The 14,129-nt window shown below is 31.3% G+C and overlaps 1 protein-coding gene across 1 annotated transcript in view; it reads right to left on the reverse strand.

Moving 5' to 3' along the window:
- Window positions 1-1,995: 1,995 nt before the first annotated feature.
- Window positions 1,996-14,129, reverse strand: part of LOC139495868 (corticotropin-releasing factor-binding protein-like) — a 33,536-nt gene continuing 21,402 nt past the window's right edge. Inside the window, exons 3-8 of the mRNA XM_071284274.1 lie at window positions 12,485-12,639; window positions 7,984-8,194; window positions 4,320-4,495; window positions 3,802-3,913; window positions 3,260-3,407; window positions 1,996-2,319 (exon numbers count right to left, since the gene is read on the reverse strand). Of these exons, the coding sequence (XP_071140375.1) occupies window positions 3,271-3,407; window positions 3,802-3,913; window positions 4,320-4,495; window positions 7,984-8,194; window positions 12,485-12,639 (791 nt within the window). The 3' untranslated portion in view covers window positions 1,996-2,319; window positions 3,260-3,270. The remainder of the gene's footprint in view (window positions 2,320-3,259; window positions 3,408-3,801; window positions 3,914-4,319; window positions 4,496-7,983; window positions 8,195-12,484; window positions 12,640-14,129) is intronic.

The raw sequence follows: 14,129 nt of genomic DNA on the forward strand, positions 1-14,129 counted from the left end.
TTGAAGACCTGTTGGTGACCCTCTGCTGTTGTTTTTTATTTGGACGGGTTGTTGTCTCTTTGACACATTCCCCATTTTCATTCTCAATTTTATTTACGACAAAAGAGATGATTTCAGCTTTCCAATTGTGAACTTTCCATTTCTAAGTAGCAACATTCCAGCAGCACATATATCTCCCAATTGATACGATATTCCCGTGCTTGCATTTCCTATCATGATTTTCTTGATAGAGGTTTGCTGCTCACAAGGAAGCTATTAAACCAAGAGTTCCAAATGGTGAAGTTGAAATCATCCCTTCATAAATTTTACGGACGCCATCACGAGTTGGTTGACCGTTATGGAATAACCGTTTCACAAATGACATCGGATATGTTCCTTACGTCGTAACTACAATCCCCTTCCCTTTCATGAATGTGTTCTACCGAATTAGACACTTTACCGGATTTGTAATCATGTAAGCAACACGACGGGTGACACATGTGGAGCAGGATCTGCTTACCCTTCCGGAGCACCTGAGATCACCCCTAGTTTTTGTTGGGGTTCGTGTTGTTTATTCTTTAGTTTTCTATGTTGTGCCATGTGTGTTTTTGTTTTTCTGTTCGTGGTTTTCATTTTTAGCCATGGCGTTGTCGGTTTGTTTTAGATTTGTGAGTATCTTTCGTCCCTCTTTTAAAACTTATTTTTTTCGAAAAACTAAGGATTTTCTTATCTCATGAATATATTACTTTAGCCGTATTTGGCACGACGTTTTGGAATTTTGGGTCCTCAATGCCTGTCAACGTTGTACTTGTTTGGCTTTACTTTTGTGATCTGATGTCACTAATGCGTCTTTTGTAGACAAAACGCACGTCTAGTGCAAATATAAAAATTCAATCCTCGTATCTATAATGAGTTTATTCATAAACAGTGATTGTCATCTAAGTAGTTCTATTAGCAGACTGTATATAATACTCCTCTAAATTCAATTCATAATCCCTATCCAATATAAAATATATATATATAATTGCAGACATGTGCATTGGTTCAAAGGCAATTTGGAATTAATATTCCACATAACTAATACTATACCCTTTGATAACCTCTCTTTCGAATAAAGTTTAGTGAATGTTTTAAAGACTCACCATGATAAGTTACAAATAGCTGTTTGCTGTAATGATATTCTTGCATGGCTTTTATTTACAAAACATTTTGCCATGTTATAAGAGACTTTCCCATTTGATTTTCCTCTGAGTTCAGTATTTTTGTGATTTTACTTTTTACTATATATAGCTATATCAAAACAATTTACTGTTTTTATGACGCTATCTTGTAATTTTACTTTTTACTATCGCTTACTTGTTTACAATAATCAGTCATTAAAAGTAACTATCATCTTGACGTATTTACCTAGTTTAATAAGCATATGGAAACATTCCTTCAAATGCTTACGAGATACTTGTTGTAAAGATGGACACGTGTTTGTCCAGTACAAACTTGCTAGAAGTATTAATCTATAAACACTTAAAGCGTGTTTTCGGAAGATATATTCGTATTTTCTATTAAAACAAACGGAAGCCTTGCTAAATGTGCAATACCACTATTGACTTTCCATCATTAGTCTTTGTTAAATTTGCACTATCCAAATTATTCAGAATTTATCTTTGTTATAAATAAAGAAATAAACGGCATGAGCAAAGGTTTGTCCTGTCGAGGTTTGTAGACAAAATTTCACAAAACATTGCATTTACATATACAAAAATAACTATCACTTGAAGTCAATCAAATTTTCACCTCTTGTTTAGCTGTGTTCAAAATTTTGTAAGCATGCAACCTCAAGTATCAAATATTCTATGAAAACCTAAAATATATGTTGAAGACCAAGCACAATATTTTTTATGTTGGATTATTTGCCTACAAATTCAATGAAATCTTTCTTTTTGTACCCTTTTTGTGTGAAATCGGAAGTGACGTACTATGATTTGGATGAATAGCACCTGTATAGAGAAGAATGTGTCAATTTACTTATGAATGTCACAAAATTGTTAACAAACCAATGTGAAGCTATTAATTTTAATTTCAATACATAGCTAAATCAAGCATGACAAATGTTTAAAAATAGTAGATTGGTAACACATTTTTATTTTATTGGAAGTTTATATATCACATGATAATTTTATTTTATTCTAAATCAGTTAAATATCTACAGTTGTATGTTATTTCATATTTTCGATTTCAGTTTTATGAAATTCTTTAGTCAATTCCCTAGCATTGATTGTCATTTTAACAGTAGTGCTATATGTAGCAAGTAAAGTTTCGCCAACATCCATGTGTCACGTTGATCTATAAAAGAAAACAAGAATGGCGTCATTAAATTAGAAACAATATACCTGATTCATACAGGAATTTCTCGCTACATTGAAGACCTGTTGGTGACCTTCTGCTGTTGTTTTTTTTCTATGGTCGGGTTGTTGTCTCTTTGACACATTCCCCATTTCCATTCTCAATTTTAGTATATAAAAGACTTACTCACAGCAATATACATTACAGGTAATTTCATGCAGCTTAATATCACACGGAATATAATATCTACCTGATACACAAAACATGTTATATATATCCACCAACACACATTAGGTACATTTAGTCTAAATCACAAATGATCCCGTTACCAAATTAAAAAAAAGTACACTTCATTATGTAATATATCGTTATTATAGTACATGGCAAATTTGACAGCGTACATTAATTCAACTGTTGTTGCATAATAATGAATTTCAGCTGTATACGTTTTTCAACATCAATATATGTATATGCAAATGTAACGTAGACATTTCTTTGCGTACAAATGTATATATATATAGCTAAGTTTTTTTCATTTGGTGTTTTTCTGGACCTACTATAGATAGCTCATCTCGAAGTATATATATAATGAAATGTACATTTGAACTCTTATGAGCAACAATGTTGACGCTATATATAGTGAGACAGGAAACTAGTCGCTTGTCCGGTACCCTTGCCATCAAATCTGCTGATTTCAAGGTTTTGTGTCGATCAGTGTTTTAATGCTCTTCAACTTAACTTATAACTAATTTTGATCTAAGCGTCACTGATGAGTCTTATGTAGACGAAAAGCGCGTCTGGTGTATCTAATTATAAGCTTGTTACCTTTGATAACTATTTAGAGCTCCGTGGTAAATTGTATGTCTAATCGGGTTTTTTTTATAATGTTTTTTTTCAACTTTCCCCCCATTGTATATTCGTACGTAAATCAAATACTTACAAGATTTTTTTTCAGCAAACAGCATTGCTCATTGCAAATTCTTCACCATGTGGTGGTCGGTAGGAGAAGGTAACTGTGTTGTAGAAGTTTCCACTTGATACTAATCTAATAACAGTGTTCTGACACCCAACGATTGTTTCCAGTGGTCCTGAAAATACATGCAAGACAATCTAATTTTAAGTTCGTATATAAATATAGGAAGATGTAGTATGAGTGCCAAAGAGACAATACATGTCTTATAATTGGCATTGCTTTGGCACACTGTATTCACTAGTGTGGTCTTGGTCGTGTTATGAAGGAAACACATGAAGCAGTTACAAAAACTATATTTAATACTCATTAACAGTTTTCTTAAACATCATGTATCATTTCAAATTATTATTACAAAATGGTGTATGGATCTGAATTAAAATTTTAAAAAATCAAACATTTTTCATACTTCTTCTATAGAAAACGCGAGTTGTACATGTAATCTTGATTACAAATCAATATACACTTAAGGTTTAGTTATATTTAGTTATATCATGTATGTTCTGTCATACCTGTGTTTGACTTCATTCCACATACGATTCCTTTTCTGTCGTTTGATTTGTTCAGTTCAAAGCTGTTCCCTCCCATAACCTCAACAAAATCAGCACCATTGGAAGTCATGCACTGAAATGTAAAAAATCAGACTTGAGATTTGCGTTTATTTCAAAACCGTCTACCTACATGAATATTAGATTTCTAAGCAGCAGCTTGTTAAAACTGATGAATGCCAGGACTGTCATTTACTTCTAGACACGTGTATTCCGTCTACATAATTTTCTTGATATATATTTCAAATTAGATACATGAGGTACCTGGCTACGTTATAACATCGGGTGATGTAGTCGAGAAAAGTTCTCCATTGAAAAACATGTCTAGGCAAAATCTAAATGATCATGACTAATTCGAATGAAATGAAGACAAATATATATAATATATTTGATTATACGCCAGTTAATGGATTTCAAATGACTGAAAGGGAAATTGTCATTAAATATTAGAATTACAACGTCTTATTTCATATTCAACTTACTTTGTTAGTTATTCCAAAGTCTGCCTCCATGAGTGCACCTTTAGGTGTTACGCCAACGTCTACAGAGTCTAGTTTGACAGTTTCTGGATAGATAATGGATACAGAACAGTTTCGTCTAGATCCAAAATTCTTCAGTGTGTGGATTCCTGTCTCTGTTGATGAAACCACGTTGCAAGCTGAAACATAAAAAAATCCAAATCAATGTTTGATTTTCCCGCCCAAGTATATTTTGTTTATTGCCAGTAGAACATAACTTACCAAGTACTGTGTACTAGTCTCTTTTATGGATATCAATTTTGATTTAAAATAAAACTGGTATTTTTGTTTATTTAATTTTTAAGTATTAACACATTTTTGGAACATGCCTATCACGCATTTGTTCTTTTTTGTGTATTTTTGATTGCATTTATGATGCAAATCAGTATCAACTGAATATTTATTTATTGATAGTATTTACAAAAAAATATACCATTTCCATAAACCATACAATAAAAAGTAAAATCACAACAATGCTGAACTCTTTGGAACATTCAAAAAGGAAAGTCTCTGATCAAATGGCAATGCCAAATGCTCAAACACATCAAACGACTGGATAACAACTGTCGCATCCTTGACTTAAGATATCGACCCATAATTAGAATTCTGAAGTCTGTCATAGTCAGAAACTCATAAAAACAATTACAATAACCCATATGAAATTACAATCAAATATAATAATTATTTGACCACAAAAGTACAACCAATAATCGAAAATTACGATATGACTTAAAATAATGAATCAATACGATTCTACTACATGTACTAAATTAAATTGAAACTGTTTTGAAAGTGCAGATGTAGGGAATTATCATGTATTTAGTAAAAGCATAACCTTTAGATAAACCAGTTGTGAATTAGAAACGCGTTGTTTGAAGATTACAATCTTTATTAAAGGTTCGAGTAATGTAGCGAAAAGATGCTCATTATTAACAACATGAGTTAACATGATATCTTAACCGACTCATTTTGTTTTAATAAAACAGAAGAAACAATATCATATTACAATGTTAAAAGAACTTCAATATATTATGTACTTCAGTTACAAAAAAAAGTTTCAGTTCTTAATGAATTGGTTTTACAAACAAGAAAAGATTTCGACAATTATGACCATAAAAACAAGAGAAAATGAATAAAACAATCATTTGATATTGGTCCACTTTAGTAACTTATGCATTCCAAATATTAAAATAAAAATATCTAATTCTTTATTAATTGGGTTATTTGGCAAAACTTAACAAGTCTTTACATACATTATTGATGAACTTTATTATGTAAAAAAAACAATTATAAAATATATGGATGCTGGTAAAGCATGCTGGTAAAGCATTGTTTAATTAAACTATACATTGCTAAATGCATAAAACATTTGAAACGTTCTCTAAACAATGAGCTTGAGATTACCTTATACAATAATTTGCAAGTTGACTAAGATCATGAAGAAAGACTCGTTACTTCCACATTTATTTCCTAAATGCCCATAGTCGACTAATATGATATACATTTTAAGTATACTAGGCGACACATACTGTTTTACTTCCTAGTAGTTATATGACTCCAATAAAACATACGGTCAATTATAAATGTACAGAAAGAGGGTATATACTAAATACAAATAAAACAATTAGACAACAGGGAATTATCCAATAACGTCACTGAAATAATCATTACGATTATTAAAGATATATAAATTGATTTTTGATCTTAAGTGATCTTACGATGTCTTAAAATAAGTTTCTAATATACTCGAATATAGAAATTCTCTTAATATTCCATTATCGTATTAACGTCAAACACAGTGCATCGGAAATTGAAATAGTTAGTATTATTAATGATGGAACTACATGCAATATGGTCAATTATTTGACAAAAGCCAAAACAAAAGAACGTACTCCATCACTACAATTATGTAATAAAAATGATTCCCATTCATGAAATATGTCATTATCAAGTACAAACCCACACACTCATACACAGACAATACAACACAGATTACATCAATATGGTTAGTTTATGATATATATATATATATATCAATGCAATTTTATATAATTTTTGAAGACGACTCTTGTGTCATAAAGAATTACGTATTATAAATATTAATAGAAAATGGTGACTTTATACATTTCTGATTCTCTTGTCAATGGTCTAAAACTGCATGATAATAGGGGCGGATTCAAGATTGTTCCAAACTAAGATCGTAATTCCACAAAATTGAACAAATTTTAACGAGCATATCGTTGCAAGATTTGTCTTACAAATGTTTGCCAAAAAAAGAGACGGGGGCATACATTCTCCTTCCTTCACCCAACGTGACTTTTTTCAGATAGAGAGTATGCTTTACATTTTCCAAGAACATTATAGTTAAGCGTGTATCCTTCAAATATCGATCGGGGCATCGGTGGCCAAGTGGTCTAAGTGTTTCTACTGTAATCACTAACCAGTCATCACTTAGGTTGTGAGTTCGATTCCCATCCGCGAGGGGGTACTAGTCACTAACAAATGTAAAATCTTAATTGACTAGGATTGTCAGTTTTACTATCGACGGTCGATGGCAATCCTAGCTCCCTCCACCGATAAAAATTGACCACCGAGAAATAAAAGTGACGTTTAAAAGTAGCATTAAAAAAAAATCAATCAAATATCGTTGTTCGTACTATTCATTGAAAAAAGGAAGTACGTGTATTAATGTACAAACAATTGTGATAAGGATTTTTGGTACATGATCTCAGTTTTATACATGTTCATGTTTTCGTGCACGTGAAAATTTCAATTTCGATCTGACAAATCTCATAATTTGTTATCTGGTTTGTGCAAAGTGCCACATACCGCTGCATTGTGACAAGTATTTAACACAAATAGAATTGTAATTTGATGATCTTTAATTTTAACGCGTTTGAAAGTAGATTAAATTATAAAGTAACAATTGTTATGTTCCTGAATAAATTTATAATATTATATCCTCATCCATCTTAATATCAGGTACAAATGAAGAACACACTTTAAAGTACTGTTTTCAATTAAATGATTTACAACCTTAACTGATCTGTAAATTATCAAAAGTGTGACAAAGCAAGTTTAAATAGGATTTTCCATGTAACATGAGATATTTTGCAAAGATTTCCGTTCAGACCGCTATTAGTTTATATTGGTGTTACATCTTGCAAAGTCTTTCGAGCTGTGCGTGTACTGATTTTGTGTCTTTGAATGGATACCTCAATATCCTTTTTGTTCTATAACATACACAAACAATACAGAATAAAGGACCACAAAACAAAACAAAAAGATAAATGTCAATACGAGTTAGAGAAAACTAAAGTAGAAGAATTTCACCCAGGTGTTTAAATAAAGGCAACAGTAGTATACCGCTGTTCGAAACTCATAAATCGATTGAGAACAAAAAAATAAAAAAATCCGAGTTACAACCTAAAACTGAGGGAAATGCATCAAACAAAGAGGAGAACAATGACACACCAAAAACACAGCATTGAAATGTAACACACAGAACCGAACTATAATATAGCATGGCCATTTTCCTGACTTGGTACAGGACATTTTAAAACAAATGGCGGGTTGAACCTTATTTTGTGGCATGACAAAGCTTGTCACAGTACATATTAATACTTACGTTGTGGCGATTTAACAAATCTAACTCTAACTCTAAATCCCTGTCCAGCTTCGGTAATAAGGTGTTGTATTAAGGCAACATTTTGTGAAACCACGATCGTTTTGGACGGCTTTTTAAGATTACAGAAAGTCTGATAACGTTCTTCTAAAGATAATTCATGATCTTCTGGGCTTGGAAAAAACTCTTCATTCATTTCCCAACCATCGACTAACTGGAAAATAATACATATGTGTTACATATAAATTCAAGTAAAAATGTATATCATAGGTTATATAGTTTTCTTCTGATATTGTTTATGTGAGGTCTTGCGAGTTGTTTTTAATTATATGTCAAATGTAAAAGCAACCACATATATGTAATGCTACCAGTTCAGAAAACGGGAATAGTAATTGATCACGAAGACTTTTGTACAACATGAAAATGAATAAAATTGTGAATGAAAATGAGGAATGTGTCAAAAAGACAACAACCCGACTCTGGAGCAGAGCACAGTCTGAGGCCACCAATATGTCTTCAACACAGCGTGAAAATCCCGCACCCAGAGGCGTAGTATGCACCAAAATCATATACAATCATGGATAAATATCAAAGGTAACTTTTTGACATTGCGTAGTGTATTTTGGTGAGTTTTAAATTAAAAGCCAAATTCGAGAGTTATACGATGCAATTTTTTCAAATACAATTAGCTTAGAAATACAGCAATAATCCTTGAACACTAAGTGCTTTTGTATTAAGTAGTATGCACCTAAGTAATAATTAATCATGTATTAAATAGTAAAAGTTAATTTCTGACATGACATATTCGTGTTGTTGCGCGTAGTTTTAAATTCAATGTCAAACATTAAAGCATCTTTCAGTGAAAACAAATATTACTAGGTAAAGCACATGAATAGTCATTGAACAGGAAATACTTTTGTGTTTCGTTGTCAGCACCTAAATTATATATAATCATTGGGAAAATATAAGAGTAATATTTGAATTTGTGTGCCTTTGAAATCAAATGTCAAAATGTAAAGCAAATTGTACAGATGCAAACTTATCAAATACAACTAGGTTAGAAAAAACATGAACAGCCATTCAACACGAAATACGTTTGTGTTTCGTTGTCAGCACCTAAATTATATATAATCAGTGATATAAAAGTTAATATTTGACACTGTGTGCCTTTTAAATTGAATGTCAAATACAACTAGGTTAGAAAAACAGGAATAGCCATTGAACAAGAAATGCTTTTGTGTTCTGTAGTATGCACCTAAGTTGTATATAATCATGAAGTAAATATTAAAATTATTTTCTTACATTATGTAAGTGTTTTTCTGTGCGTTGTTTTAAATGTCATTTAAAACTTTAAAGCAATCCCACGATGCATTATCAAACTTCCGGGTTAGAGCACTGATAAAAAGTTTTAATCACGCAATAATTTCTTATTTCCCGTCATACATTTTAATTATATATAATCATTAAGATGATTTTAGAGATGATCCGGTAACAATTCCACAGTACGTTAAATTCAACTAGTGAACGACATGGGAACAAAAAGACTTGTACATTTGTAAATATGTTACGTGACGTCACAGTCATGAATTAATACACGGGTAGATATGGTAGGTAAAGAAAAATGAAATTGTTCGATTGGTATTTATTTTCTATTGCATTTTATTGGAATTAAATATAATGTAAATAATCATTTATGTATAAATGCATTTTAATGGAACTATACAATGTAAGTAATACTCGCCATGTCATTTACAAACTTAATATAAAACCCTTCATTTGTTTGGGAGGAAGTAAGTCTACTATACAAGTTGAACATGAAAGGCATCTCTTTTATGCATGCATTAAGAATTATACGGTTCAATTTCGAAGGTGTACTTTTACTGCACATGAAAAACAGTAAAAATGGCAGTGAACAAGTTGTACACAAAATGTCATAAGGAAATAGTCAAAATGAAACTAAAGGGAAAAGCAAAATAATTATTACAAAAATACTAAACTCCGAGTAAATTAAAAAAAAAAGTCCCTAATCAAATGGCAAGATTAAAATCTCAAACGAATGGATAACAACTGAACCTGGTTTTATAACTAGCTAAAGCTCTCATTTGTATGACAGTCGCAACAAATTTCATTTTAATGACAACTTAGAAAAAAAACAAGAACTTTCTTTAAAAAAGATATCCGACGTATTTAAATTTTAGTATATGTTTAAAACTATCATTTCGAAAGCCTTCAGAAGCACAAGGATACCATTTAAATAACGCTTTCTCTGTTTGTGTTCAGTATTCTCGGTCCTCGTATCTTTCTGTTTACATTCACCAAAACCCCGCGGAAATCTCACATGCGTAGGTGCGTTCTAAAAGTCATGTAGGTTCGTACAACAAAGTTTACATTCAAAATTATATAATTGTCCCGAATAAACAGCTGTCACGGATGCAAAGAGCTATTGGAGAATCAATTATTTTAATAAAAAATATAAATCTTTGTAAGATCTAGTTCAAATATTTATAGTTTTTCACTGGCTTTCCATCACGATATAATTAACGAGACGTTTTTTCAAACACAACCAAATCATCCACCATGACAGCATTTTGTCCAATCACAGAAAGGATTTTCAAGCATGCGTATTCTGTTGCCATAGTTAAACGTCCTTAAGTTCAAAGGGCACAAACCGAAACTATACCGACTACGTCGGACAAACAGATACAATAAATCTGTGTACCGGTTACCAAACGAACTTGAATAAAAATAAATAAGACTATAATTTATGCATCTGTCGCGGTTTCGTGATTCAAGAGACATCAAAGCCAAGCATCTGAAAGGTTCAATAGACACGAAACACTTGAAGAGTTTATTATTTTCTTTCTTGATAATAATTTCAATCTCCTACTTTTAAGTATGCTTTTGTCTAACGTCCATAGAGTTTTGTGACAGATAAAGTAATAATTTCTCACATTTGCTCACTACCTAATTTATTTATATCGAATTCAGATGCTTTCAGGTTGAAAAGCTTAAATTCAGGTTTTACCCAACATTTTGATAAAAAAAAAAATACCTGTGCCAAGCTAAAACAATGTCAGTCGTTTTCCTTTCGTCGGTGATATGATAAATCTTCATTTTGTAAATATGCACTTAACTTTTTCGAAAAAAGCTAAAATAGTTCTGCATTCTTGTTATTTTATTTTTTATATATAAATCAATACACAGCACAAAAGTGACATATCAAATGCAAAATTGATTAAAAAAAACACTTGTATGACCGAAGTTTATCCCTTAAAATCTATTTCTGTTAATAAATAAACGATGAACAGATAAGACCGAAATAAAAGATTTCTACAAATCATCAATGGATAACATCAAACGACATATAATGACTGTTTTCTCCATGACCCGGTAAGCTTGTTTCCTTAATGTAATCTTATAATATTAAGTCGGAATATATAAACAATGCTAATCAATTGGCAATTGTAAGAACTTATATGAGATTCATTAGAATCGAGTGTTCCTCTAACAGATAGAGAATTATTGGTTTACATTGACGAATTCATTGGTTGTAAAACATCGAATAAACTATATTACTAACTGTGAGAGTCATTAGAATTCAGTTTTCCTCTAACCGATCGAGAAGTATTGGTTTACATTGACGAATTATTTCAAAGTAAAACGTCGAAAAAATTATATAACTAACTTTGAGAGGCTTCAGAATTAAGTTTTCCTCTAACAGATAGAGAATTATTGGTATACACTGACGAATTCATTGATGGTAAAACATATATTAGATTATACCGTATTACTGACAATGAGATGCTTTTGGTTTACTTAATCGGACATGACGACATACATTTCAGATTTAGCTGGTTAGTTTGCATGCTCTGCTCCTCCGCATTCAGATATACAATAATTTGATCTTGGCTTGACACTTAAGTAAAAAGCCATTCGATAATGTTACCAGTGATTTAGCTTTTTCTTCCGAGTCTCATTTAACTTGATTATAGGGGGTGTTATTTAGAATCATCAGTGCTGTCTGAAATGTCTATTATACTTATTTCTCAAGATAACTCTTACAGCCGTTAAACTTTTAAGTGTTGTTATTGCCAGACATATACGGACCCATTGGAAAAACTATTTTTATGACGATTTCTTATATTTTGGTCTGGTTTAAACCTAGATAAACCTGTAATCAGGGTAATCATGTGAACTTGACTTAAATATATTAGTAAGTATAGCAAATGTGCAAAATTATTACTTGATCAATCAGACCACTCTATGGAAGTTTGATCACAAAACGAGTAACAGTAGGAGAAGGAAATCATTTTTTACATTCTGAAATTTACAGCAAATTTAAAACAAACCATAAATACTGAGACAATGGTTAAAGGAACTCGGCCCTTTCGTCTTACAGCAATTGTGGATACATTTTTTTTATCGCTTAATGATATAGTATAGTGTAGAATAGTGTATCGCTATAAACAAATATTAATATAAAAATAAAAATAAAAAAACTTACAGCTAATAATCCTGATTCACAGTTTATATCAAAATCTAAAAATTGTAGTTCAATGACGTCTTCTGGTGGACTTATAAAATACAGGCCGCATACGGAACCACTTCCGTCAGATGAAAATTTGTAATCTCCCGGTTTAGCTGCCATATGCATGCATCCTATAAAGGGAGATAAAAACACTATTGTTAGTATAAAGTAAAATAACAAAAATACTGAACTCCGAGAAAAATTCAAAACGCAAAGTCCCTAATCAAATGGCAAAATAAAAAAAAACTAATATGTGATCGGGACGTGAATGAAATACTTCTTTATAAAGTTATATGTTTTAGTAAATGCCATGATGAATTCTAAAAAGCAATAAAAAATGAAATGAAATACCTGGTGAAGTGACGCGCTTTTAGAAAAAAAGATTCTAAATAGAATAGACAAAGTCATATCTTGCCAACTTTGTCTGAGGAGGTGGGAACAATAAGGCTTAATATTTATTTTATTTACCCAACAGCGAATTGTAGTACGTTGTATTATATGTAAACGACATACAAACATATCTTTATCATACATGTGACATATGTTTAGGTAAGTTGTACAAAGCATATACGAAAACATAAAGGGTGCATAATATTAGCAAAACCAAAACAAAATGAAGAGAATTGCTACAGATTGGTGCCAGTGTGTAGTAAATTTCATCGTATGTGTAATAAAATATGGCACACCTAAAATAGTTAGCAGTAAATATCTTTCAATGTTTGCAATTACCTTAGAACATCGGTAAACTATTGTCGCCTTACTTAATCAGCAAAATGATATTCAAAACTTACTTTAAGAAACGAATGAACGAAGTGCATCTGTTATATCTAGATATATTTGTTTGAATTCATTAATTGTCAGTATAGCAATAGATAGTCTTAAAATACCCTTTAGAAATATAAACAAAACGTTTTGTCTATCAAATATTTTTTTTTTTGAAGATTTTAAAAGTCAACTAACATAAACTGCTAACGAACCTTTCAAAATCTAGTTAAAAAATATCTTAAAATATGACGTGTATGAAGGAAACTCAATTATTGTGCCTGGATGTAATTCTTCTATACTAAATTGAAAACTTCAAAAAGTTTTTAGTAATACGAGCCTTAAACTTTAGGACAAAGCTAATTGCTAAATAGATCGCTAAATGCTGCGCAAAACGTACTAAGCATTTTCTGCAATACAATATTCTTTTTGATTGTTCTGAACAAAGATGACATTTTTATTGTCGTGGTCTGAAAGAACCCCTAAGGAAAAGACAATAGGTTAATCATTGTCAGAGATGTTTGTCCAAGATCATTGGAAGATAAATCGGTCTAATCTTGAGAGGAAATTAAGAATATTGTTTTGAACAAGCAATACGTTTGTTTTTGACAATGAATGTTTAGAATTGTATAAGTTTATGTCGCCTTGCTATTTTCTTTATATGGGTACCGATACTTTATTTCTGATACTGATGTATGCTTAAGGTGAACTTGTATGCAACTGGGGAATATCCTCATGCGCGTAGCTACGTTTACGTCAAAACGCCTGGGCGTACACTTGAATTTGGAAAATTAAACAAATAATCGACATATAATAAGAAAAACTGGTCAAAAGCACATCAGCCTTGTGCTTCTTTTTT

This window comes from Mytilus edulis, chromosome 11 (genome assembly GCF_963676685.1).
Source record: "Mytilus edulis chromosome 11, xbMytEdul2.2, whole genome shotgun sequence".
NCBI classification, from domain to species: Eukaryota; Metazoa; Mollusca; class Bivalvia; order Mytilida; family Mytilidae; genus Mytilus; species Mytilus edulis.